This window comes from Carcharodon carcharias, chromosome 5 (genome assembly GCF_017639515.1).
Source record: "Carcharodon carcharias isolate sCarCar2 chromosome 5, sCarCar2.pri, whole genome shotgun sequence".
Lineage (NCBI taxonomy): Eukaryota > Metazoa > Chordata > Chondrichthyes > Lamniformes > Lamnidae > Carcharodon > Carcharodon carcharias.
The window spans coordinates 195,276,166-195,303,846 of NC_054471.1; the positions used below are offsets into that span (position 1 = coordinate 195,276,166).

At 43.6% G+C, this 27,681-nt stretch overlaps 1 protein-coding gene across 4 annotated transcripts in view; it reads left to right on the plus strand.

Moving 5' to 3' along the window:
• LOC121278348 (sterile alpha motif domain-containing protein 12-like) overlaps positions 1–27,681 on the plus strand; it is a 68,552-nt gene that overhangs the window by 19,305 nt on the left and 21,566 nt on the right. For 2 of the 4 annotated variants that reach the window (XM_041188665.1, XM_041188664.1), the window contains exon 4: positions 22,652–22,792. In XM_041188665.1, the coding sequence (XP_041044599.1) occupies positions 22,652–22,792 (141 nt within the window). Of the gene's footprint in view, positions 1–7,077; positions 7,162–22,651; positions 22,793–23,033; positions 23,090–27,681 lie in introns of those variants that run through there. The other 2 variants (XR_005943119.1, XM_041188663.1) reach the window with 2 other exon arrangements.

The following is a 27,681-nucleotide window of genomic DNA, read 5'->3' on the forward strand; positions in this document are numbered from 1 at the left end:
GAGGCTTCTGATGGTTTGGACTCTTTAACCAGGAAAAGTTAGAAAGATTAAAACCAAGTCCTGGCCAACTATGGTGCAGGTGCCCCCCACCCTCCAAACGAACCTTCACGACATCCCAACCACCTGACCTCCTGACACCCCTCCCCCGACTATGACCCCTGACCACCATACTAACCACCCCCATCCCCTGACTGACCATCCAACCCTCCCGATTCATCAACGGCACCTGACCCGTCTTATGGCTAGTGCTGTAAAAGGAAGGGGTGGTGGGGGGCTTCACTTGCCCTAATGCTGCTGCCCTGCACTAGAAGAGGACTCGGGGGGGGGCCAAGTACACCTCACATTTCTCACCAGGCCCAGGTTGGAAGAGTGAGCAAAAAATATGCAGCTCCTGACCTGGGGGCAAGTTAATAGGAGAGTGTTGGCACTCTGACTGTGATTGGCACCCCTCAGAAGATCTGGCCCCATGTTATGCATTATTTTAGCAGATAGCCTGTGAGAAGCAACCAAGGAAGCAAAGCACGTACGATGATAACTTGCACATTCTGCTTTTTTGTCTTGCCATTTTGCCAACAAACAGACAGTAAATTTAAAGCGCATTTGAAAATACCATTCAAATAAGCATATTCAGTTCATATGCCAAACAGTGGTGTCTATTACTCTTTTATTTCCTCATGGAAAATGTAACTAGTCACGTGTATTCCCAATTAGCTCATGAGGCGAGAAGCTAATGCATTGGACACAACCGGTCTAAGTGGATCAGAAGAATCTGAGTAATCGTTCTTTCCCCTCACACGTATATACAGACAAAGTTGGATTTTTACCGTTTACACCTGAGATTCATAAGATGCCATTGCAGTGCAGCTTGTCCCTCTGCTGCTTTACACATCTGGTTAAGAATAATTTAATAGTGGAGAGTTAACTGGGCCCTGTGAATCTGATACGCCAGTTAATTTTATTATGGTCATGGAGTTATCTTCAGTGTCCTTCAGTGGCCAATATCTATCCCTCAATCAACATCACAAAATAGATTATCTGGTTATTATCACATCTGGTTATCTGGTTAACCACATTTGTAAATGTTGGCACAATTTAGAGGCTGACACAATTGAAGCTGAAACAGATCAATTTTCAAATATCCTGATGAGAGTCGATATCCCTGGTAATGTTTATATCCTTAACTTTTATAGTGCTTAGGGTGCAGTTAGACCCATAAATCATATTTTGATATTTCCTTAAGAGCCATTTCTCCAGTTTGAATCGCATGTTTTCTATACAAATGATCTTATCCATTAACTTCCAGGCTGACCAAGCTGTCTGATTTATAATGTTATTGGCACTAAGATACCCAATTATGCTACCTAACTTTACGTATACGAGGTAGTATTATTTGTCCTAGTTTTTAGAGGCTGCTTTCTCAAATTCAGCAAGGACCCTCCAGATTTCCCAGGATTCTATAAAATCACTCAAAGACCTGACTGCCCAATAGTATTTTGTCAATAAATGCTAAGTCTCAATGCACATAAAATGCCCCAGGATTTGCAGCCAAGGTAATAGGCGAGTTTATTGGCACTTGCTATTATTCATATGTAAATCACCCAGAAACTAGTGGCAAAGAAGAGATATTTTGTGGAATACGAATCACCACAAGTGGCTGGATGATTTACACAGCTCAGGTTTTAACCTTGGGGAAACAGCAACATGCCTTAACCTCAGCATAAATCTCACAAAATTGCAGCAGTTGCACATTCATTGTCCATTAAACTCACAGCAGAAAGTTAGGGCTGGTACTTAATAGTAGGTAAATACCTTTTAATGAGGATATTTATGTTCCTGCAATGCCGATCAAACTATCCACCGTGAGAGGGAAGCGTTTGAACTTTGGAATCTCTCCCCCACAAATAGTAAATTGTTCTTACACATTTTTAAAAGTAAATAAATGCTTTTCCCCTTTTTAAACATAATGCAACCATTCTCATTTCTGGGACTAATTCGCCCTCCTTTCTCTGTTGACCCTCGGTTTCTTTCTCAATCTTTAAATCTGATTGATTAAGGAGGTAGACTGTTGGCCTCATCCTTCACGAGGGTCCCAAATCGCCCTCACTGTGCTATTATTAGCAAACACTCGCAGGGAAAATGTCTTTGAGCTGTGGAGTGAGGGGGAAAGGAATCTACTGGAGCTCACAGCTCCAGGAAACTCTGGGCCAATGTGTTTAAAATATTCCTTCATGGTTTAGAATCTCGAAGTGCAACTAAAAATTAGTTATCGACCTGAAAGGTAGGGCTGGATTTTCACTCTAGAAATAGGTAGCAGGAGTCAGAAAGTTGCAGGTTTTTTTAAAGAATAAATAAAATCAGGAAATATAAATTACATTTAAATCATTTAGGAAGCTAAATAAAGGTTATGATGTACAGATAAAATTAACGAAAAGAGATATGAGAAATACACAGACTAAACAATTAATATTTATTCTTTAAAAAAAAAACCTGCACCCTGTGGAAGAGCAAAGTATCAATTTCTGGATCTCCATGTTTAACTGCGCATGTGTGTTGTCAGAAGTTGTTGTCAGGTTTATCTTTTAGTAACAGTTAACCCCACTATTGTTACAGAAAAATTAGTTGATCTATTAAACATTTAGTTTTTGTTTTACAAAAATATACTTTATTCATAAAATATCTAAAAGAACATAACAAATCATTTCAAAACAGTCATGACTGAAAGTGCAATTATATTCAAGTTTTCTACATAGATCATGTCGAACTTTGATGTGCTTCAATACAATTGTAATGTATGTAATATTCACTGTATACATGCAGTGTTGGTCATACAGCTCGAAGGCTTTTATACAATTTCCAGCCCCTCAGTGCACAATGGCTAAAAGGTCTTAGACAGCAATCTTTCCCCATTGCACCCCTTGTGATGGCTGCCCCAAGCTCTAGTGCATCCATCAGCACATAGTCCTGGACCTTGGGATGTGCCGATCTGCAACACTTGGTCGAGGACAACTCTTTGCACTGGAAGACCAAGAAGTTTTGGGCAGATCAAAGATCGTCTTTCACCAAGTTGATGATCCTCTCAGGATGCATCACTGGGAACAGCCCATAGAGCACAGAGTCCTGTGTCACAGAGCTGCTCAGGGTGAACCTCGCCAAAAATCACTGCCCCCTTCTCCAGACCTTCTTTGCAAAGGCACATTCCAGAAGGAGGTGAACAATGGTCTCTTCCCCACCACAGCCATCTTGAGGGCAACTTGTGGAGGGGGTGAGACTCCGGGCATGTAGGAAAGATCTGACAGGGAGGGCCTTCCTCACCAACAGCCAAGCTACGTCTTGGTGCTTGTTTGAAAGTTCTGGTGATGAGGCATTCTGCTAAATGACTTTGACAGGCTACTCAGGGAATTATCCAACAGGATCCACCATCTCTTTTTCCCACAGGGCCCCTAGGACATTAAGTGCAGACCACTGCCTGAAGGCCTTGCGGTCAAAGATGTTTCTCTGCATATATTTTTCCATGAAGGATAGGTGATACTACTTGGGGTGTTCTGCGGCAGCATGGCCAGACCCATCCATCGCAACACCAGGGACAGATAGGACCTTAGCATGTAGTGCTTGTGTATCAAGGGTCAACATACAGCCACACACAAAGATGACCATCAGGATGAGAGTGATGTTGGGTACGCTTTTCCCCCTTTATCTAGAGGTTTGTACATCATGTCCCTGTGAACATGGTCCATTTTTAACTTCCAGATAAAGCAGAAAATGGTTCAGCCGATCACCACAGCACAGGGGTGAGGATTGGGCCAGACCTCACCATGTACAGCAACACCAAGAGTGCCTCACACCTGATTACCAGGCTCTTACCTGCATTGGGGAGGGAACGAGGTCCCATATGCCCAGTTTTTTTTTTGACCATAGCTACTCCTTCCTTCCAGTTTCTAGCGCATGTCCTGGTCCCTCTGAACCATATGCCCAGCACCTTCAAGCAGCCTGACATGATGGTGAAGGAGACAAAGGATCGGTAAAGCCAGTTCCCAAAGAACACGGCTTCACTCTTGCCACGATTTATCTTGGTTCCCGAGGCCAGATCGAACTGGTCGAACTGAACGTTCTCATCAGTGGATCTGAGCAGAGGATGGCGATATCATCCACGTACAGGGAGCCTTTGACCTGAGTGCCTCCACTGCCTGGGATTATCACTCCCCTTATGCCCGAATCCTTCCTGATTGACTCAACAAAACATTCCATGCAACACATGAACAGGACAGGGAAGAGTGGACATCCCTGCTTGACTCTAGATTTAATTGGAAAGCTTTCCAATTCGTACCTACAGATTTTGCACTACTGATGTTATTTTTAACTCATTCACGGGATGTGGGCATCGCTGGCTAGGCCAGCATTTATTGCCCCTTGAGAAGGTGATTGTGAGCCGCCTTCTTGAACCGCTGCAGTCCCTGTGGTGTAGGTACACCCACAGTGCTGTTAGGGAGGGAGTTCCAGGATTTTTACCCAGTGACAGTGAAGGAATGGCGATATATTTTCAAGTCAGAATGGTAAATGGCTTGGAGTGGAATTTCCAGATGGTGGTTGCAGAAAGCAGTTGAATCCAGCTGCGGATTCCCTCCCCAAACCTCATACTAGAGAGCACATCCACGTAGCTGTGTGATATTCTGTCAAAGGGCTTCTCCTGGTCCAGGCTGATGAGGCTGGTGTCCTCACCCTTGTCCTGTACATAGGCAATCGTATCCCTGAGTAGCATGAGACTATCGGTCAGGGTGGATCACCAACTCCAGAGCAGACTTGATTTGATTGGCAATGAGTTTGGACAGAATTTTATAGTCCACATTCAACAGTGAGATGGGTCTCCAATTTATAATTTCTTCCCTTTCCCCCTTCTACTTGTAGATGAGGGTGATAATGCCTTTCCTCATGGATTCTGATATGCTGCCAGCCAGAAGCGTACTCTTGTACACTTCTAGCAGGTCTCCGCAATCCAGTTCCACAGAGCCGAATAGAATTCAGCTGGTAAGCCATCACTTCTGGGAGTTTTACTCTTCTCCTAGGACTTGAGGGCCTTAGTCAGCTCATCCAAAGTTAGCAGTTTATCCAGACTGTCCCACGTACTGTTATCTAAGACCTCTGTGGTAGAGGACAGGAAGGACTGGGAGGCTGTGCCATTTGTGGGCTTCATGTCATACAGCCTGGCATAAAAGGATTTGTTGATCCTCAAAATGTCAGACTGCGATGACTTTAATGAGCTGTCTTCTTCCTTCTGGCTGCTGATCACAGAGCTCTCTGTGTTTAGCTTTTGGAAGAATAAATACAAACACATCTCACCCCGCTCCACAGTGTGGACTCTATCTGGAAGATGATCTTGAAGGACTCTGAGGCAAAGAGCAAAGCTTGCTGGCTCTTCACCCCTTGGAGTTCCTCCTTGACATCGACCCCCATCGACTGCAGCTGCAGCAGTTTCTGTACGCATGGGACCATTTCCTTCTGTTCCCTTCTATCCTTCTGAACCCCTCTGAGGATGAAAAACCTCGATGTTCGCCTTGATCATTTCCCACCAGTGCGCCGGGGACTCAAAGAGGGGTTTTATGGTTCTGAAACCTTTGTAATCCATTTTGAGTTCCTCAATATTTTCTGGGGTCAACAGTTTCACATTCAGCTTCCATGTTCTTCTGCCAACACTCTGGCCTTCCTGTAAGTGACAGTCAGCCAGTAAGAGGCAGCGGTCAGAGAAGAACTCCGGCTCTGACTGTAAACACTCGGGACACAAACAGGAAGCCTATCTTGGAACAGATGAACCCGTCTGACTGTGACCAGGTGTATCTCTGCTGCGCTCCATCTGCAGGGTTGCTGAAGACATCGTGCAGCTTGGAATCTTTTCCATCAGGAACCTGGACGTGGCATCCAGTCTGTGGTTGGCCCTGCCATATTGTCCAGCCGCACTGGTGATGCAGTTGAAGTCACCACCTAGGATGACTGGCCTGGATGTCACCAGCAGCAGTGGGAGCTGCTGAAGGACGACCAACCACTTACTGTTTTGAGCTGGGGCATACACATTGATTAACTGGACCCGAGCATTATTGTACAATAGGTCAGCTATGAGAAGGCGCCTGCCCACCATCTCCTTAACTTTGGAGGTGGCGGAGTTGCCTCCCTGCAGCAGAATACCCAGGTCATAGGAACGTGAGTCGTTTCCTCCCAATTAGAAATTATGGCATGCGATCACCATCACAACCATTGCTTGTAAGAGCTGAGGTATGGTTTTGTACACTCCTCATTTGAATACTCTACTTCAGGTGTTGATGAGACAACTTTGCTATGTGCCTCAATTGGTTTGTTTAAACCTTCAACTGATCTTCAGCCTTTTAAGCAATGCTTGTAATGGCTTGACGGACTGGACAGGTTTCTGCTTGAAACAGATAACTTAATTACAGAGAGCTTTTCAAAAGCTACACACTTGAACCTGATCCTCGACTTAGAAAGCCACGTCCCCTGGAATACCCACACTTAGGGCTCATTGGTCGGAGTCTCCAAGAACAATCACATGACCCCTGATGGGCAGTAGGAAAGGCTACAGCTTCAATTACTACAACGTCCACAGTTCAGTTTAGCATGAAACACAGCAAAGATTTAAGAAGGCACAGATTTGGGATCATTCTTCAAAATTGATTTCCTGTCACTAATATAAAGTTTAAAGTGTGATCTTTCAGTCAGTTACAATAAATCCATTTTAAGAATGCATCTGTTTTATGTGGAAATTCTTCAGATCTCTTTCTGGATATTGAATTGTCTTGTTTGGCAAGAACTGAACAAAACTGTCTAAGATTTAAAGTCTGTATAACTTTATTGTGGAAGCCATTCATGCATACTAAAATGCTATATGGTGGAATGGGACAAACAAAATTAAATTAAAGTCTATATTTGTTGACATACTGAATTCCTGGCTTCAGATAGTGCAATCTTCAAGTCTGAATTTGCATTTTTAATCTGTACTATAATCAGTAACAGCATGTTAATTTTCTTTAATTATCCTTTCTACCCTATTTCATATTTAAATTATTTTCTATTTAGCTCCTTAATCAAGATGGAGGGCAAGCAATCTGCTCTCCCTTCAATGCCAATGCTGACATTTGCCAATTATGGAAAAGGCCCAAGGTAATTTACTGACTGCTGCCTTTGCAGACAACCTTTTCTCTCTTCCTCATCTTACTAAGTTCTCATTAACCTAAATGGCAGAAGTTATTTGAATAAGTTTATAAAATCATTGATTTAATGACAGACTGTTTTCTTGTTTATAGAAGAGAATTACAGATGCAGTGTCCTTTTTAAGAGTTTTGATGATAGATTTTTTTAAAGAATCCTCATAACCTGTACAATTTCAATTCCGTTCCTAATGAACACAGCTCACAGGAATTCACCAAGGCACCTTCCAAACCCATGGTTATTACCATCTAGAAGGACAAAGACAGCAGTTAGGTGGGAACACCACCACCTGTAATATCCCCTCCAAGTCACTCACCATCCTGACTTGGAAATATCTCGCCGTTCCTTCACTGTCGCTGGGTCAAAATCCTGGAACTCCCTCCCTAACAGCACTGTGGGTGTACCTACACCACAGGGACTGCAGCAGGTCAAGAAGGTAGCCCACCAGCTTCTCAAGGGCAATTAGGGATGGGCATTAAACAAAGGAAGGCCCAGCCAGCAAAGCCCACGTCCCATGAATGAATTTTTAAAAAAACCACTGAAAGCTATCCTGAATAGGACTCCAAGTAGCAATATTACTCAAGTCCTAAGTAGCCAATGTAGGGCAGTGCTTCCCAAACTCTTTCCCACTATGTCGCTAGAGTAAGAATGGAGATGCTAGGGTGGAGTTGTGAGAACGGGGTTCAAGTGGTAAGGGTGGGGCCGGAGCGGTGAGGGCGGGGCTGGAGTGGTGAGGGCGGGGCTGGAGCGGTGAGGGCGGGGCTGGAGCAGTGAGGGCGGGGCTGGAGCAGTGAGGGCGGGGCTGGAGTGGTGAGGGCGGGGCTGGAGTGGTGAGGGCGGGGCTGGAGTGGTGAGGGCGGGGCTGGAGTGGTAAGGGTGGGGCCGGAGCGGTGAGGGTGGGGCCGGAGCAGTGAGGGCGGAGCTGGAGTGGTGAGGGCGGGGCTGGAGTTGTTATAATGAGGGGCTAAAGCAGGATGGAAGTTGGAGAACAGGCAGAAATGTTTTGCAGGCTCTGTTGGAGGCAGCGATTGGGCCTTGGAGCTCATCTCATTAGGTGATGCCCACCAAACCTTGCTAAGAAGAGAATTATATGTGTGCATGTTAACGGCCTTGGAGCTGAACCCAGGACTGTCCCATCTGAGTCTCTGCTCCATGGCCGCCAATGCTGCCACCTCATGGAGGAAGCTCGTGACCCCAAAGGCTCATTGTCTGACCTCACTGGGGGTCACGACCCATAATTTTGGAACTCTTGATATAGGGAAATAGAATTATCGCTTTGGAAGATCAACTCTATAACATATACCAAACAAATTTTCTTCGTGGACATGTTTAACTTTATTTACAAGACAGCAGCAGCAACTACACATGTGTATCAAACTCCATAATGAAAGAAGAACTCTCTCCTAAATGTTCCCCGCACTGCTAACACATTAGTTTTCACAGATCATGTGATCTTACAACACAGGATTATTCTTAAAGCTACAGTCCTATGTTTATCCAAACTATAATTACTAAATTCCTCTTAACTTTTCTGTACCTTTTGTATATACCAGGATATTTATCTCACGACATTACTTCTGTCTCCTTCTTCTTATATCTGTTGGCTTCCCCATGGAAACTTGAACTTTGCTGCATCTTCTCTGCCAGTTGGTTCTTCAGTTTGTTCAGAGAGATGTTAAATTCTTCCCGTTTCTCTTTGTGACTTTTCAGAGGCACAAACTTTAACCGGAGGATCCTTGCTGTGTGTGAAGGTTTTTCAACAGGTTTCCCTTTTCTTTGTGAAGCTCACTCACTTCGTCTTGAATTCTGTCATTCAGCAGAGTGTCCTTGGGTTTCTTTTTTCAAAATTCATTCACGGGATGTGGGCTTTGCTGGCTGGGCCAGCATTTATTGCCCATCCCTAGTTGCCCTTGAGAAAGTGGCGGTGAGCTGCCTCTTGAACCGCTGCAGTCCTTGTGGTGTAGGTACACCCACAGTGCTGTTAGGAAGGGAGTTCCAGGATTTTGACCCAGCGACAGTGAAGGAACAGCGATATATTTCCAAGTCAGGATGGTGAGTGACTTGGAGGGGAATTTCCAGGTGGTGGTTTCCCATCTACCTGCTGCCCTTGTCCTTTTAGATGGTAATGATCGTGGGTTTAGAAGGTGCTGTCAAAGGAGCCTTGGTGAATTCCTGCAATGCATCTTGTAGATGGTACACATTGCTGCTACTGTGCATCAGTGGTGGGGGGAGTGAATATTTGTGGATGTGATGCCAATCAAACAGGGTGCTTTGTCTTGGATGGTGTCCAGCTTCTTGAGTGTTGTGGGAGCTGCATTCCTCCAGGCAAGTGGGGAGTATTCCATCACCCTCCTGACTTGTGCCTTGCAGATGGTGGACAGGCTCTGGGGAGTCAGGAGGTGGGTTACTCGTCACATGATTCCTAGCCTCTGACCTGCTCTTGTAGCCACAGTATTTATATGGGTATTCCAGTTCAGTTTTTGGTCAATGGTAACCCCTAGGATGTTGATAGTGGGGGGATTCAGTGATGGTAATGCCATTGAATGTCAAGGGGCAATGGTTAGATTCTCTCTTGTTGGAGATGGTCATTGCCTGACACTTGTTTGGTGCAAATGTTACTTGCCACTTGTCACCCCAAGCCTGGATATTGTCCAGGTCTTGCTGCATTTGGACATGAACTGCTTCAATATCTGAGGAGTTGTGAATGGTGCTGAACATTGTGCAATCATCAGCGAACATCCCCATTTCTGACCTTATGATGGAAGGAAGGTTATTGATGAAGCAGCTGAAGATGGTTGGGCCGAGGACACTACCCTGAGGAACTCCTGCAGTGATGTACTGGAGCTGAGATGACTGACCTCCAACAACCACAACCATCTTCCTTTGTGCTAGGTAAGACTCCAACCAGTGGAGAGTTTTCCCCCTGATTCCCATTGACTCCAGTTTTGCTAGTGCTCCTTGATGCCACACTCGGTCAAATGCTGCCTTGATGTCAAGGACAGTCGCTCTCACCTCACCTCGGGAGTTCAGCTTTTTTGTCCATGTTTGAGCCAAGGCTGTAACAAGGTCAGGAGCTGAGTGGCCCTGGCGGAACCCAAATTGGGCATCAGTGAGCAGGTTATTGCAACGAAGTGCCACTTGGTAGCACTGTTGATGACCCCTTCCATTACCTTACTGATGATCGAGAGTAGGCTGATGGGACTGTAATTGACTGGGTTGGATTTTTCCTGTTTCTCTGTGTAAAGGACATACCTGGGCAATTTTCCACATAGCCGGGTAGATACCAGTGTTGTAACTGTACTGGAACAGCTTGGCTAGGGGCGTGGCAAGCTCTGGAGCACAAGTCTTCAGTACTATTGCTGGAATATTGTCAGGGCCCAAAGCCTTTGCAGCACCAGTGCCTTCAGTTATTTCTTGACATTACGTGGAGTGAATCGAATTGGCTGAAGCCTGGTATCTGTGATGCTGGGGATCTCCAGAGGAGGCTGAAGTGGATCATCCACTCGACACATCTGGCTGAAGATTGTAGCAAGTACTTCAGCCTTATCTTTTGCACTGATGTGCTGGGCTCCTCCATCGTTGAGGATGGGGATATTTGTGGAGCCGCCTCCTCCAGTGAGTTGTTTAATTGTCCACCACCATTCACGACTGGATATGGCAGGACTGCAGAGCTTAGATCTGATCCGTTGGTTGTGGGATCACTTAGCCCTGCCTGTTACTTGTTGCTTATGCTGTGTTATAGCTTCACCAGGTTGACACCTCATTTTTAGGTAAGCCTGGTGCTGCTCCTGGCATGCCCTCCTGCACTCTTCATTGAACCAGGGTTGATTCCCCGGCTTGATGGTAATGGTGGACTGGGGGATATGCTGGGTCATGAGGTTACCGATTGTGTTCGAGTACAATTCTGCTGCTACTGATGGCCCACAGCGTCTCATGGATGCCCAGTCTTGAGTTGCTAGATCTGTTCGAAATCTATTCCATTTAGCATGGTGGTATCACCACACAACATGATGGAGGGTATGTGAGCCCGGACTTTGTCTCCACAACGACTGTGCGGTGGTCAATCCTACTGATACTGTCATGGTCAGATGCATCTGGGGCAGGTAGGTTGTTGAGGATGAGGCCAAGTGTGTTTTTCCCTCTTGTTGGTTCACTCACCACCTGCCGCAGACACAGTCGAGCAGCTATGTCCTTTAGGACTCGGCCAGCTAGGTCAGTAGTGGTGCTACCGAACCACTCTTGGTGGTGTGACATTGAAGTCCCCCACCCAGAGTACATTCTGTGCCCTTTCCATCCTCAGTGCTTCCTCCAAGTGATGTTCAACATGGAGGAGCACTGATTCATCAGCTGAGGGAGGGCGGTACGTGGTATTCAGCAGGAGGTTTTCTTGCCTATGCTTGACCTGATGCCATGAGCTGGAAATTCTCCTGTTTCTGCACTCCCGACCTGGGAGTAAAAATCTGGGCCTACATTTCTGAGCTACAATTTGTCTGCCAGCTTTGAAATTAGGCCTTGAATAGGCAATTCCATGTCATTAATATGGCTGTGTTTATTCATGCCACAACACTAGGGAGAGCATTTCCTGCACATGTGCAGATGTAGTGTCAGGCTGTTCAACGTGAGATATGTTTTTAAGTGCAGCTCTGCTTTCTGTCACTGAATTATGCATTTTTTTGGCAAGCTGGTGTCTTATAACTGTCTATCTTACAGCAAAGCCAGTTAATGGAAAATATTGCAACTACTCAGAGAGCAACCATTTTAACTGTTATGGCAAAAGTAGCTATCTTTTTCTCCAGCAATCAGTTACTTTGGATGAGATCCATTCTTGGGAATCAAAACTTGCAAATTTTAACTGTGGAGTTTCACCATTGGTTAAAATCAATAAAAAGTATTTTGAATAAAATGTTTTTAAAAAACTTAACCCAATGTGGGGCTTAAAACCATGGCCCTGGGCTTAAGAGTCTCATTACCTACCTACTGAGCTAACTGGACTGTGTAGTAACTCCCTGCACAAAGCCTTTCCAACTTCAAAGGACAAATATTGTTTAGTGGTTAAAGTTGGAGTCTTACACTGTCCTTTTCTCTATATAACTGCAATTTCACTTAGTTTCTTGCCTTTTAATGTATTCCAGTAGCTAATCCCGATATATTATAATTAGGAGTCTTCTAGTACAATATTGCATCTTTAAGTGCGTACATTTATATAAAATGACAGCATCTCATTCTAATGATTTGTAAACATTTTGAGGTTATCCCAACGTAATTAGTAATTTGTGAAATATACTTCAATGTTTTGGAGTACAATGGCAGCTCCATGAGTGAATCTGTGCATGTGCCAACAGCTGCAGTTTGGGCCAAGTGCACATATGCAACTGTTTCTGATGCCTTTCCAGTCAGCAGTAGGAGTTACAGTGGATAAATGGGCTTCATTTCTGCTAATAAGTTTATTATATGGTACTTTATCAAATGCGTTTTGAAAGCCCATATACACAGCATCAATCGCACTACACTTATTCCTCTATTACTTCAAAGGCCTCAATCAAGTTATTTAAACAAAGCTATTTGACTTTCACAAATACATGCTAACTTTCATTTATTAACCCATATTTTTCCAACTGCTAATACATTTTGTCATGGATTAATGTCTCTCAAACGTTTCCCCTCCAGACCTGATTGGTCTATAGTTGCAAGTTTATCTCCCAATTTTTGAATGAGGCTTAACCTTTGAAAACCTCTGGCACCTCCAGTTAAATATTTTCACATTTGATTTTTCCTTGTCCTTTTCAATAGCTAGACTTCATATAATATTGTGATCACTGTTGCCCAAATGCTTCCTCAGTGAAATATGCCCAACCCTGGGAAGCCTGACAGATCGTGGGGAGTTTTTGTCAGGACAAAGTTGTGCTGTTAAACTCTCGGGTATGAGGGATAGATTCCATCAATGTCCATCATATCAAGCATCTGAACTTGAAGGGTCTGAGAAAGAGTGCAACCCTTAGGCAAGCCAGAATTTTCCACTACGTGAATAATTCTTCTTAAATGTTCCCCGTGAAACTGATTTGCTTCTCAGTGACTCCTTGGCAACTGCAAAATGAGAACTCGAAAGATCAAATTTGGGAATGGGTAAGCATAATAAATATAATTAGGAACTTAAAAGGTAAATGTAACAAAGGGACATTACATACAAATAAGGTGGAAAAGGTCACTGCAACAATAGCATGCATTTATATAGCCCAGTGTTTCACGGCACTTTACAACAGTGTTATCGATCAAAATTTGACACTGAGCCATGTAAGGAGCTATAAGAGCAGATGGCCAAAAGCTTGGTCAAACAGGTACAGTAAATCCTCACTAGAAATTGCGACCATAAGTGAAATTACTTTAAGTGAAATTTCAGTTCCCATAGGAATCAATGTTAAAGCCAGGGTTAAGTTCTGTAGGACATTCCTTAACAGAAGAAAACATGAAAACGTTACACCCTGTAGGTTGAAATACTTTACATTGCTAAATTCCTACATTGGTAAATGAAATAACTTTCAAAATAACATAAAATAAGTATAAAAGAAAAATGTAAGCTTCTTCTTATAGTATCTCCTATTTGCTGCTGACCCTGCTTCCTGGATCTCCCACTCCCTTATACTCCTGGTTGCTGCAAATCTTTCCCCTCCCTGACCCTCTAACTTGCAGCTTCTCCCCCTCCCCAATCCTCCGACTCGCGGCCTCTCCTCGTGCCCAACCTTCCGAACACACTGGAGGACTGCTCCGGCACTTTCTATTTAAAGGCTTTAATAGTCATTGCCGAATGATTCCTGTTCCCAGGGGACCAGGTCATCACCTCCCTGTGCCTGACCCACCCTGTCGCTGAATCTCCTGCTTCCTGACTCCCCTCTCACCACTTCCATCTCCCGAACCTGTGTTCCCTTTCAAGATCCAGATCTGATTCAATGCCAGAGCTCCGGGGTTGTGAAAGTGCAAATTCCAACGGTGCAGAAGTGCTGGGCTGGGGCTGTTATAATCCAAGTCTTTTTTTTTAATGCTCCCACTTTTTAATGCTTCCCTCTCCTGAACCTCTCTTGTGAGTCAGGGCTCTGGAGTTGAGCAATGCGGCAGGAGGAGCAACTTTGAGTCATTTATTAAGTGAGAACACTGAGAGGGCTTGTGAGTGCTGTTCGCAAGTACATGATAATGGGGGTTCCTTCAATGGTGAGTAGACCATGAGGGGTGGGAGCAAAACCGAACATGAAAGAGTAGTAAGTACGCAACAAGGCGAATAAGTGAATCTGGTAATAGAAGGAGGGCGTGGCAACTGGGTTGAGGGTGGGTTAGTGAATGTTTTCCCTGGTTAAAAAATCTACTCGACTGTCCTGACAAGCTGGTCAGCCTTTGGAACTGCCACCGTCCCCCAAGCTGGTGTTGAGATCTAGGCAAGGTTCAACGTCTGGTTGTGCAGAGGAGCATACAGACGCAGCAAAATATTCCTTAATACTGCTTCAAGCAGTGACTTGAGATACAATAAGTAGAACTAGGTATGTATTTGAAATATTGCAGAATTCCACACTGCCGGGATTAAACTTTCCACAGGTTCCCAGCCCTTTTTTGACTGGCCTCCTCTGCCATCGACACTTCATGACAGCCAATCCTCTTGTCCCAACTGCAACACGATCTTTTGGATAAGTGCTCAAGGTCTTGTTCCATTGAGCGCAGTTTGGTGGGGGATGGGCAGGGGTGCAGTGCAGCCTGAGAGCACCAGGGCACTGCTCTGGCACCTTCTATTTAAAGGCTTTAATATTCACCGCTGGTTGGTTCGGTTCAAGGGGACCAGGTCATCACTTCCATCCACCCAACCGTTCTGTCATTTGACTGAACAGTGACGTTTTCATTTTAATCTGACTCCTCTCTGCCACTTTTGCAATTATGCATCATCAAATCTTCAGCCTCGGAACTGAAACTAAGAAACTGGGTGACCAGTGGGGTGAGTAAGAGGTGTACAGTAAGTTAGCAGTGAGTCAGCATGTAAACTGATATATTTCATGGATTTAACCCACATCACTTCATCTCATCAAATTCAACCAGACTTGGCGCTTTAAAAGCCTTTCCAGCCTGCAGGGATTTCACTGCAGACGAAGATAACAGAGAGACACTTAGCTCCCAGCAGCATGGATAACCCCAAGCAGCTGTCTCTAAGCACTTGGGCTGTGCTTCTGTTGGGACTGATGGTGCTGGGAGAGGGCAATTAGATCCCACATGAGGATAAGTGTCATCTTCATCCTTTACCATCTTGAACTTTGTAAAATTATTTTTAGTTTCACAGGAATATTTAGCCTGGTTTGGGTGACTGGGACTAAACAGAATGCATTGTGCTATCAACAGTGAAGAGTGAACAGTGCCATTGACTGGAGGATGTAATAGTGTTCTCTGCCTCTCAAAGGAAAGATTTCCATTTATGTAGCATCTTTCAGCAACTCAAATTGTTCCGAAGTGAATGCCCATAAGACGTAGGAACAGAAGTAGGCCATTAGGCCCATCGAGTCTGCTCCGCCATTCAATGAGATCATGGCTGATCTGATAATCCTTAACTCGACTTTCCTACCTTTTACCCATAACCCTTGATTCCCTTACTGATTAAAAATCTGTCTATCTCAGCCTTGAATATATTTAACGACCCAGCCTCTATAGCTCTCTGCGGTAAAGAATTCCACAGGTTGACTACACTCTGAGAGAAGAAATTCCTCCTCATCTCTGTCTTAAATGGGTGATCCCTTACTCTGAGATTATGCCCTCTGGTCCTAGACTCTCCCACAAGGGGAAACAACCTCTCAGCAAGCCCTGTCAAGCCCTCTAAGAATCTGACATGTTTCAATAAGGTCACCTCTCATTCTTCTAAAGTCCCAACCTACTCAACCTCGCCTCATAAGAAAATCCCTCTATACCCAGGATCAACATAGTGAACCTTCTCTGGACTGCCTCCAATGCCAGTATATCTTTCCTTAGATAAGGAAACCAAAACTGTTCACAGTATTCTAGGTGTGGTCTAACTAGTGCCTTGTATAGTTTTAGCAAGGCTTCTCTACTTTTATACTCCATTCCCTTTGAAATAAAGGCCAACATTCCATTTGCCTTACCTATTACCTGTTGAACTTGTATGCTAGCTTTTTGGGATTCATGCACGAGGACCTCTGTGCTGCAGCTTTCTTCAGTCTTTCTCCATTTAAGTAATATTCAGCCCCTCTATTCTTCCTGCCAAAGTGCATAACCTCAAATTTTCCCACATTATATTCCATCTGCCAATCTTTCGCCCACTCACTTAACCTGTCTATATCCCTCTGTAGACTCCTTGTGTCATCCTCACCACTTGTATACCCACCTATTTTTGTGTCATCCACAGACTTGGTGATAATACATTCATTTCCCTCATCCAAGTCATTAATATGTAATGTAAATAATTGTGGCCCCAGGACTGATCCCTGTGGCACTCCACTAGTTAGAGGTTGCCATCCCGAAAATGTCCCCCGTATCCCAGCTCTCTATCTTCTATTAATTAGCCAATCCTCTATCCATGCTAATATACTATCCCCAATACCATGGGCTCTTACTTTATTAAGTAGCCTTTGTGCGGTACCTCATTGAATGCCTTTTGGAAATCCAAATATATTACATCTGCTGGTTCCCCTTTATCTATCCTGCCCGTTACCTCCTCAAAGAATTCTAATAAATTTGTCAGGCATGATTTCCTCTTCATGAAGCCAACCTGACTCTGCTTGATTAGATTATGCATTTCTAAATGCTCTGTGATTACATCCTTTATAATAGGCTCTAACATTTTTCCAATGACAGATGTTAAGCTAACTGACCTATAGTTACCTATGTTTTGTCTCCCTCCCTTTTTGAATAAAAGTGTTACATTGGCAGTTTTCCAATCTCTGGAACTTTTCCAGAATCTAAGGATACCTGGACGATTGCTACCAGTGCATCCACTATCTCTGCAGCTATTTCCTTTAATATCCTAGGATGCAATCCATCAGTCCTAGTGACTTATTAGCCTTTAGCCCCATTAGTTTCCCTAGTACTTTTTCTCTAGTGATATTTATTGTACTTATTTCCTCCACCACTTTTGCCCCATGGTTATTTAGTATTTTTGGAAAGCTATTAATGTCTTCTACCATGAAGACTGATGCAAAGTATTTATTCAACTCCTCTGCCATTTTCTGGTTTCCCATTATTATTTCCTCAGCCTCATTCTCTAAGGGGCTGAAAATGACTTTGGCCTCTTTCTTCCTTTTTATATCTTTAAAGAAGCTCTTATTGTCCATTTTGAGATTACTTGCTAGTTTACCCTCAAAGTTTATTTTCTCTCTCTTTATTTTTTTTGCTGGTCATTTTCTTTGGTTTTTAAAACTTTCTCAATCTTCTGGCTTACTACTAATCTTTGCCTCATTGTATGTTTCTTCTTTCACTTTGATACTATCCTTCACTTCATTGGTTAACCATGGTTGGTTTATCCTCTTCCTATAATCATTCTTCTTCACTAGGATACAACTTTGTTGTAGTCATGAACTATTTTCTTAAGTGGTCTTCTCTGCTAAACTCCTTTCCCGGTCCACTCCAGCCAACTCTGCCCTCATTCCTTTGTAATTACCCTTATTTAAATTTGCCACAGTTGCTTCTGAACTAAGTTTCTCACTCTCAAACTGAATGCTAAATTCTACCATGTTATGGTCACTATTTCCTAGGGTATCTTTTACTCTGAGATCATTTATTAAACCTGCCTCATTACACATTACCAGATCCAAAATAGCCTGACCTTTGGTTGGATCCACAAGATATTGTTCCAGGAAACAGCCTTGAATACATTCTATAAACTCTTCCTCATGGCTACCTCTGCCAATTTGACTTTCCCAATCTGCATGAAGATTAAAGTCACCCATGATTAATATACTGCCTTTTTTACATGCCCTCATGATCTCCTGATTTATTCTCTGTCCTATAGCATATCTACTGTTAGGGGGTCTATAAACTACTCCCACCAGTGTCTTCTTCCCCTTTTTATTTCTTCCCTCCACCCATATGGATTCCACATCTTCCGATCCAAGATCATTTCTAGTTATTGTACTAAGTCCACCCCCCCCACTCTCTGTTTTATATGAAGTCCACACACTCACCCGGTTTCTGTTTAAAATGAATGAAGCACTTTTGAAATGTATTCAAAACAAGACAACCAACTTGTGCACACTAAGCCCTCACAAACAGCAATGAGATAATGGCCAGAAAATCTGTCTTAATTGTTAAATGATAAATATTAGCCTGGACACAATGGGAGCACTCAGTGTTTTCCTTTAAAATTGTGGCTGTGGTATCTTTGGAAGACATATGAAAATTTATTTTAATGTTGCTCCCTTAGTTCTGACCCTCTAGCAGTGTGATGCTCCCTCAGTACTGACCCTCCGGCAGTATGGTGCTCCTTCTGCACTGACCGTCTGACATGGTAGTGGTCTCTCATTACTGACCCTCCGACAGTGCGGTGCTCCTTCTGCACTGACCGTCTGACATGGTAGTGGTCTCTCATTACTGACCCTCCGACAGTGCGGTGCTCCCTCTGCACTGACCGTCTGACATGGTAGTGGTCTCTCATTACTGACCCTCCGACAGTGCGGTGCTCCCTCTGCACTGACCGTCTGACATGGTAGTGGTCTCTCATTACTGACCCTCCGACAGTGCGATGCTCCCTCTGCACTGATCATCTGACATGGTAGTGGTCTCTCATTACTGACCATCCAACAGTGCGGTGCTCCCTCTGCACTGACCGTCTGACATGGTAGTGGTCTCTCATTACTGACCATCCAACAGTGCGGTGCTCCCTCTGCACTGACCGTCTGACATGGTAGTGGTCTCTCATTACTGACCATCCAACAGTGCACCGCTCCCTCAGTAAGGTACTGGGAGTGTGATCCTGTTTTTTTGTGCTGAAGTCTCTGGAGTGGGGCTGGAACCAAGGGTGTAGTGCTGCCAGAGCACAACAACGCACGTTCTATTTAAAGGCTTTAATATTCACCGCTGGATGGTAAGCTCTCCTTTGCTGATCAGCTATCTGTTATATCGCAACCACATGGGGCTGCATGACTTGCGATGCAGGGGTGACTGGTGCGGGAATCATGTCAAGTGATTTTTGTCTGCGTTTTTATGTGGAGTATAAGGGTAAGTTTGGCCACAAGTTTTTGGAGGGTTTGACTTCAGGCTGGATGGTAAGAGTTGACTGGTGCTCGCAGCGTGGCTGTGAATTCGGAACCTGGGTTGGTTGAGAGGTGGTGGAGGGAAGGCTGAGCCCAGGGTCCTGGCCCCCTCTGCTGCTGCTGAATGTCTCTGAGTCAATGTACAGCGGCAGTGATAGCAGTAACTCTCTTGTACAGCTCTCTGACTGTGTGAAAAAAATACAGACCTTACAACTCTCTGCACACAGCTCATAAACAGGAATTTCAGGGTCTTTGAGGCTCAAGGTTCCCAGGGTCTAAAGTAGCATCAATATCCCCAAATGCCCTCCTGAGTTTGCCAACTGAACATTAATTCCTTGGCTGTGATGGCCTGAGGAAGCAAAATGGGGATGTGATCTTGTGTTTTTGTGCTGAAGTCTCTGGAGTGGGGCTGCCAGAGTGCATCAGAGCACCACTCTGGCACCTTCTACTTAAAGGTTTTAATATTCATCGTTGGATAGTAAGATCTCCTTGGTAATTGGCTATCCGTTATATCGCACGTGGGGCTGTGTGATATGTGATGCAGTGTATTCCCTGCTGGCAGCTTTACATGGAATTTACAGCATAGGAAGGCCATTCGGCCCACCCCATCTATGTTGCTATTTATGTTCCACACAAGCCTCCTCTACCCTTCTTGATCACACTATCAGGGTAACCTTCGGCTTCTTTCTTCCTCGTATGTTTATCATGTTCCTTGAATATATATCTATACTAGAATCATAGAATGGTTACAGAACAGTAGGAGGCCATTCAGCACATCGTCTCCATGTTTGTTCTCTGCAACAGCATTACAACTAGTCCCACTCCACCACCTTTTCCATGTAGCCCTGGAAAACCTTTTCTCTTCCGATAATAATCCAGTTCCCTTTTGAAAACCACAATTGAATCTGTCTCCACCACACTCTCAGGCAGTGCATTCCAGATCTAAACTCCTTATTGCACAAAGAAGTTTCTCATCATGCTGCCTCTGGTTCTTTCGTTAATCACCTTCTGTTAATCTCGACCTTCTGTTGATGGGAACAGTTTCTCCCCATTTATTTTATCCAGACCCCCCATGATTTTGAACATGTCTAACAAATCTCCTCTCAACCTTCTGTCTACCAAGAAGAACAGCCCCTGTTTCGTCAATCTATCCATGTAACTGAAGCCATCTAGAACTATTCTCGTAAATCTTTTCTGCACCCTTTTTAAAACCTTCACATCCTTCCTGTTGAGGCAGAACCAGTGTTTTATAAAGGTTCATAACTTATTTACTTTGATACCTTATGCCCCTATTTATAAAACCCAGGATTCAGTATAATTCATTAACTGCCACCTGTTCTGCCATCTTCAATGATTTATGCATATATACACCCAGGTCCCTCTACTCCTTAATTTCCTTTAGAGTTGTACCTTTTATTTATATCACCTCTCCTCATTCTTCTGTCCAAAGTGTATCACTTCACACTTCTCTACATTACATTTCATCTGCCAAGTGTCTGCCCATTCCACCAGCCTGTCTATATCCTCTTGATGTCTATTACTATACTCCTCACAGTTCACAATACTTCCAAGTCATACATCATCTGCAAATTTTGAAATTGTGCCCTGTACCTCAGGTCTAGGTTATTAATATAAATCAAGAAAAGCAGTGGCCCCTCCATATACCATTCCCCAGTCAGAAGTAAGTAAAGTTTTCTGTAATTCATGTTTTTAATAGGCTTGTATTAAATAATTAAACTGTTGCATAATAAAATTCTAGCTATGCTAAAGGCTGGTGATTCAAAATACCACTTGGTTTGAAGTATAATGCCTACTGACACTAATATTTTTCACTTAAAAAGCATCATTTTACTGACTTTTGGGGGCTCAAATAATTAATACTTAGGAAAACAACATAATAGTAGATTTAGAAATGATATAGCCAACACATTTTCTGAGACCTCTGGTATCTCAGCCCCTGGGGTGAGTTTGAATGGTGGTGCGTGCAATGGAGCTGGGAGGATGGTCCCAGTAGCAATGGGGGAAGGGTCCTAGTCACATGGGTGGAGGGGACAGCAGTCGAGTCTTTATTTTAAACAAAACAGGTGTCCACAGTGCATTGTCAACATACAGATAAACTCAGAATAACCTGAGTCCCCATTTACTGTAATACGTAACTTGACATTGTGCTCTTAAACGGACACAGCTGCATCTCAGAAGGAAATACATTCTGTATTACGTCTCTGCCCTTTATAATTCAGCAGATCATCCAATTTAGCATGAACAATATCACAGGAAATGCATTAATGAATGTGTGTGTATTTCCTTCTCTTTCTGGTGCTAAGAGTTAAGGTTGAAGAGAGCTGAATGATTTGGGCTGTTACAAAGCACAAGATGATCATATAGTTCATGCAAGGCTACTGCAAGTGCAAGTCAGAGGGCATTTGCCTATGATTAACATCCTCTCTAGCCTATTTTGGCTGAACGTGAGCGATAAACCACATTCAGACGAAGGCCATGTGGAAGATAAGTAATTTAACTTGATATGCTTTGCTGTCCTGAATTACAACTGGAGCTGACAGTGACACTGATAGCAATTATTGACCCTCATAAACTGTGTTCTGTCTGAGTAATGTGTTCTTATTGACACTCTGCAGAATTTAACTTGTTTTTCAGCTTTCAGTGTGGAACTGAGCGATCTATGTCATCAAAGCTCTTTAAAGTTGAAAGGCCAAAAGTTCATTACCTGCTTTGTTGAAATTGCAACATCATTCTCCGAAACAGTTCAGGATACAGATAGTGTAATTTTCTTCTTTGCAAATTAAAAATGAGATTTGCATTTTTTTTTTGTTGCCAGAAGTTTACATTTTCTTACAGCTCAGTTTTTTTTTAAAAAAAAGACCTAGAACAGCACACACATTCGAATCCTGGTTAAAGCAAATATTAAAATTGGCAGTTGCTAATTATTGGCTAAGGTTGTTTTTGCTTTACATGTCAGTTTTTAAGAAAAAGTTGAAATTGGTATCATAGCTTGTTAAAAAAAAAATTATGGAGATGTTTCTTAAACTGGTGTTAGTTTGCTTCTAGTTAATGAAAATTCTAATTCTGCAAGGTAGTGATTAAACTGTAATCAGAATTAGTTTTCCATATGTTATCACTCTTCAGAAGTTGCCATTATAAATAAGTAAACCCATCCAAATGAGTAAGTGCTTACTTATAAAATTTATAATCAACAGGACGTGCTTTGTTGAGGCTCACTGCTGGAAAGTTGGAACAAATGGGCATTGCCCAGGAGAGCCATCGTCAATCATTGCTTAAGGAAATATTGCAACTGCGTATACAAGATGATGTGGAAAGTCTGAGTGCTGCCTTTGCAGGTATGAATAAATCAGGATTCTGGGCACAAATAATTGCTCCTTCTTTAATGAAATAAATTAAAGCACCACCAACAAACTACTTGTGGGTTTAGGAATGAGGTTAAATGAGCATGGCTTGCTGATGCTTTGGATCACATCTGTGCAAGAACTTTAAAAATAATATGAATAGTCCTTTGGTGATACAGTATTTGAGTATTGCTGAAAAAAGAGACGTTGAAGCTTTTTGTCTTGCACTCATTAGGACAGAATACCATCAGCAATTTATACTGCAAGAGAAGAGGGTGCTGACTGGTCGGCAAGTGGACCCCATTCTCCCACCTTCTCCCCGTAACCTTTGATCCCCTTACCAATCAAGAACCTATTTATCTTGGTCTTAAATACACCCAATGACCTGGCCTCCACAGCCTTCTGTGGAGAATGCACCAGGGAACAGTTAACTGCCAAGTTTTTGTTTAAACTCAAATCAGGCAAGTCTGATTGGCCAAGGCATTGCCATGGAGAATTTCAAGGGCAGTTAGGGATGGGCAATAAATGCTTGCCTAGCCAGAGACACCCACATCCTGTGAAAGAATTAAAAAAAACTCTTTGAGGCATGACTTCCTACTCCTGAGGGGCAGAAATCCGGCCACCAGCTTATTAATGGCCAACTGACTGTTAAATGACAGCAGGGCAGCTATTCTTGCCATGGGCAGGCTCGCCACCAACTTTTTAGCCAGGGTTAGAGAAGATAATACCCTGTAAAATCCAGCCCTGTGTGTCCTGTCTGCATTTTGTCTTTGGGACGAACATATTGCTGCCTGAGGAACTAGTGTTTTGGGACCATTGCAGGTTTAGTGGCTGATATAACTTGTTTGGTCCTGTGTTCAAAGTTAATTTACATTGGAGTCAATGGTGGGACAGGAGCAAAGCAGAGGTAGGGGTGTCCTTCTGCAATGAATTTTAATATTTTAACAAGATTTTTTTCAGCTTAAATGCACATAATGGTAGTCCAGTAATATACAAAATATAAACAAAAGCACTTGGGTATGTACTTCAGTTTTTCTAACTATTCCTTTAAAAGTTACCAAAGCTTCGGACTAATGATTATGATTGGTGACTCATGTTAACAGGTCAATCCACTTGTTTCATACTTTTTTTATTATATGTGTGTAATATATATGCATTTTCTCCTCTATGAACATAACTAATTGCTGGAGCTGTGGCTATTGTATACCTTGAGGGGATTTTGTAACCTGATATTGAATTAAAGATTGTGATTAATAACTTGTTTCAGAAACTCTTGGCACTTGATTTCCCGTGATGATGCAATAATGCATCAAAGAACTGCTGACTTGCAGTAAAAGGAAATATACCTCAGGGGGAAACATTTAATCAAAGCTGACAGAAAGAGGACTTAGACTGTGCTGCAGCTTATAAGTGCTTGCTTTTAATTTTTTTTATGTAAGTGTTGCATTTTTTTGTAGGCAAGACCATAAAACATAGGAGCAGAAATTAGGCCAATCGGCCCATCGAGTCTGCTCCGCCATTCAATCATGGCTGATAAGTTTCTCAACTCCATTCTCCCACCTTCTTCCTGTGAACTTTGATCCCCTTGCCAATCAAGAACCTATCTATCTCGGTCTTAAATACATTCAATGACCTGGCCTCCACAGCCTTCTGTAGCAATGCATTCCATAGATTCACCATTCTCTGGCTAAAGAAGTTTCTCCTCATCTCTGTTCTAAAAGGTCTTCCCTTTACTCTGAGGGTGTGCCCTCGGGTCCTAGTCTCTCCTACTAATGGAAACATCTTCCCCACGTCCACTCTATCCAGGCCTTTCAGTATTCTGTAAGTTTCAATCAGATCCCCCCCTCATCCTTCTAAACTCCATCGAGTACAGACCCAGAGTCCTCAAACGTTCCTCATATGTTAAGCCTTTCATTCCTGGGATCATTCTCGTGAACCTCCTCTGGACTCTCTCCAGGGCCAGCACATCCTTCCTGAGATACGGGGCCCAAAATTGCTCACGGTATTCTAAATGTGGTCTGACTTGAGTCTTATAAAGCCTCAGCAGCACATCCCTGCTTTTATATTCTAGTCCTCTCGCAATAAATGCCAACATTACATTTGCCTTCCTAACTACCGACTCAACCTGCAAGTTAGCCTTAAGAGAATCCTGGACTAGGACTCCCAAGTCCCTTTGCACTCCAGATTTCTGAATTCTCTCCTCATTTAGAAAATAGTCCATGCCTCTATTCTTCCTACCAAAATGCATGACCTCACACTTCCCCACGTTGTATTCCATCTGCCACTTCTTTGCCCATTCTCCTAACCTGTCCAAATCCTTCTGCAGCCTCCCCGCCTCCTCAATACTACCTGTCCCTCCACCTATCTTTGTATCATCTGCAAACTTAGCTAGGATACCCTCAGTTCTTTCATCTAGATCATTAATGTATAAAGTGAAAAGTTGTGGTCCCAACACTGACCCCTGCGGAACTCCACTAGTCACCGGCCGCCATCCTGAGAAGGACCCCCTTATCCCCACTCTCTGCCTCCTGCCAGACAGCCAATCTTCTATCCATGCTAGTACCTTGCCTCTAACACCATGGGCTCTTATCTTACTGAGCAGCCTCCTGTGCAGCACCTTGTCAAAGGCCTTCTGGAAGCCCAGGTAGATAACATCCATTGGCTCTCCTTTATCTAACCTACTCGTTACCTCCTCAAAGAATTCTAACAGATTTGTCAGGCATGACCTCCCCTTGATGAAACCATGCTGACTTTGCCTGATTTTACCATGCACTTCCAAGTATTCTGAAATCTCATCCTTAATAATGGACTCTAAAATCTTACCAACGACCGAGGTCAGGCTAATCGACCTGTAATTTCCCGTCTTTTGCCTCACTGCCTTCTTAAACAGGGGGGTTACATTAGCGATTTTCCAGTCCTCTGGGACCCTCCCTGACTCCAGTGATTCCTGAAAGATCACCACTAACGCCTCCACTATCTCTTCAGCTATCTCCTTCAGAACTCTGGGGTGTAATCCATCTAGTCCAGGTGATTTATCCACCTTCAGACCTTTCAGTTTTCCTAGCACCTTCTCCTTGGTAATGGCCACCATACTCACCTCTGCCCCCTGACTCTCTTGAACTTTGGGGATGTTACTCGTGTCTTCCACCGTGAAGACTGACGCAAAGTACCTATTCAGTTCCTCCGCCATTTCTTTGTTCCCCATTACTACTTCTCCAGCGTCATTTTCCAGCGGCCCAATGTCCACTTTTGCCTCTCTCTTACCCTTTATATATCTAAAAAAACTCTTGCAATCTTCTTTTATATTACTGGCTGGTTTACCCTCATATTTAATCTTCTCCCTCCTTATTTCTTTTTTAGTTGTCCTCTGTTGGTCTTTGTAGGCTTCCCAACCCCCTGGTTTCCCACTGCTCTTCGCAAATGAACATTATTATTGATAAAACACAGATACCTTTAACCTGGTGAATGTAATTTGTAACCTATCAGCACAGTAATCAACACCAAACACTGTAAACTCTAAATAGTTTTAATATGTTTTCTTTTTTCGTTTAGATTTGGCCTTCTTCAATTGTTAAACTTTCACTAACAGCACGGAATATCACTAGACAATATAGAACAGCCATCTGCTTGAGGAAATTGCGTCACCTCTGGCTGATACAATTGGCACAAAATGTTATTTTCCTTTACAAAATATAAGAATAGTTAATTCAACGTTATTATTTTACAAAAGAAAAATACATTGGCCCAGATCTTCCATTCTCTGGAGGGTTGTAACCCGGAGGTACCCGGAATCTGCGCTGGGGGATCCCTCAGAAGCCCCCACACAAGGACTGCATGGGAATTGCCTGGGAAGTTTCAACTTCCTTTGGGCAATTACCCTACACCTGGAACCCTCCGAAACTCTGATTTAAAGTCAAAGACTTCAACTGGTTCCATCTCTCTTAGCAGAATAGTTACCAGGAAAAGTTAGAAGGATTAAAACCGGTTCAAATTCCTGGGTAACCATGGTACTGATCCCCCTGACCCTCCCCTTCCCTGCTGGGCCCTCCAAAGTAAACCCCACCCCTCGACTAACTGCCCTTGAATCCTTGACTATCCCCTGCCCCCTTGGCTGCACCCCTGACTTATCCCATCCACCCACCCCTAACTACCCCCAACCTCCCAACAAACCCCAACTCCCCCAACAACCGTCCAACTATCCCTTGCACCCCCAACTATACCCCATGGCAACCCCCCCCGGCTAAATCCTTACCTCCGCCACCTCACTAGCCGCTCACTACCCGGCTAGCCCCCCACTTCCACCTCACCGCCAATAACCAACACCCCCACCTACCTTACCACTCAAGTACTTACCCTAAGCACTTACCTTCTCCCCTAGCTTATTAAAGTGGCTGGGCCATTGAAACCTACTGGTAATGCCATAAAAAGGGGATGTGGCTTTGTTTCCTCTGGCAATCCTGCACTGCACTGAAGGCCTCCTGGAATAACTACATTGCACGTTTCCCAGTAGCCCTGGGTCAGATGTCCGAGTGAGAAATGTGAAGCTCCAGTCTAATGTAAGTAAAAAGGAGTGGAGTGGCTATCTGACGGTGATTGCATCTCCACAGAAGATTCTGCCCATCATTTTATTCACAAAAATTAGGATCACGCAGCTCAGGAAATGGATTGTCCCAGACTGTGAGAAAAAAACACTTTGTAAAACATCTTCTCCTTCACAAACAAGACCGAGGCTTGTTTTCTTCATGATCCTTAATCATCTATAACTCTTCTCCGGCCTTTGGGAGCATCCTTCTTATTTTCAAACAGCCTCGGTGTTCACAAATCTTCATTTGTGGAGACCACAACCTGCACTAGGATTCTACCCTGACCCATCTTCTCTCATG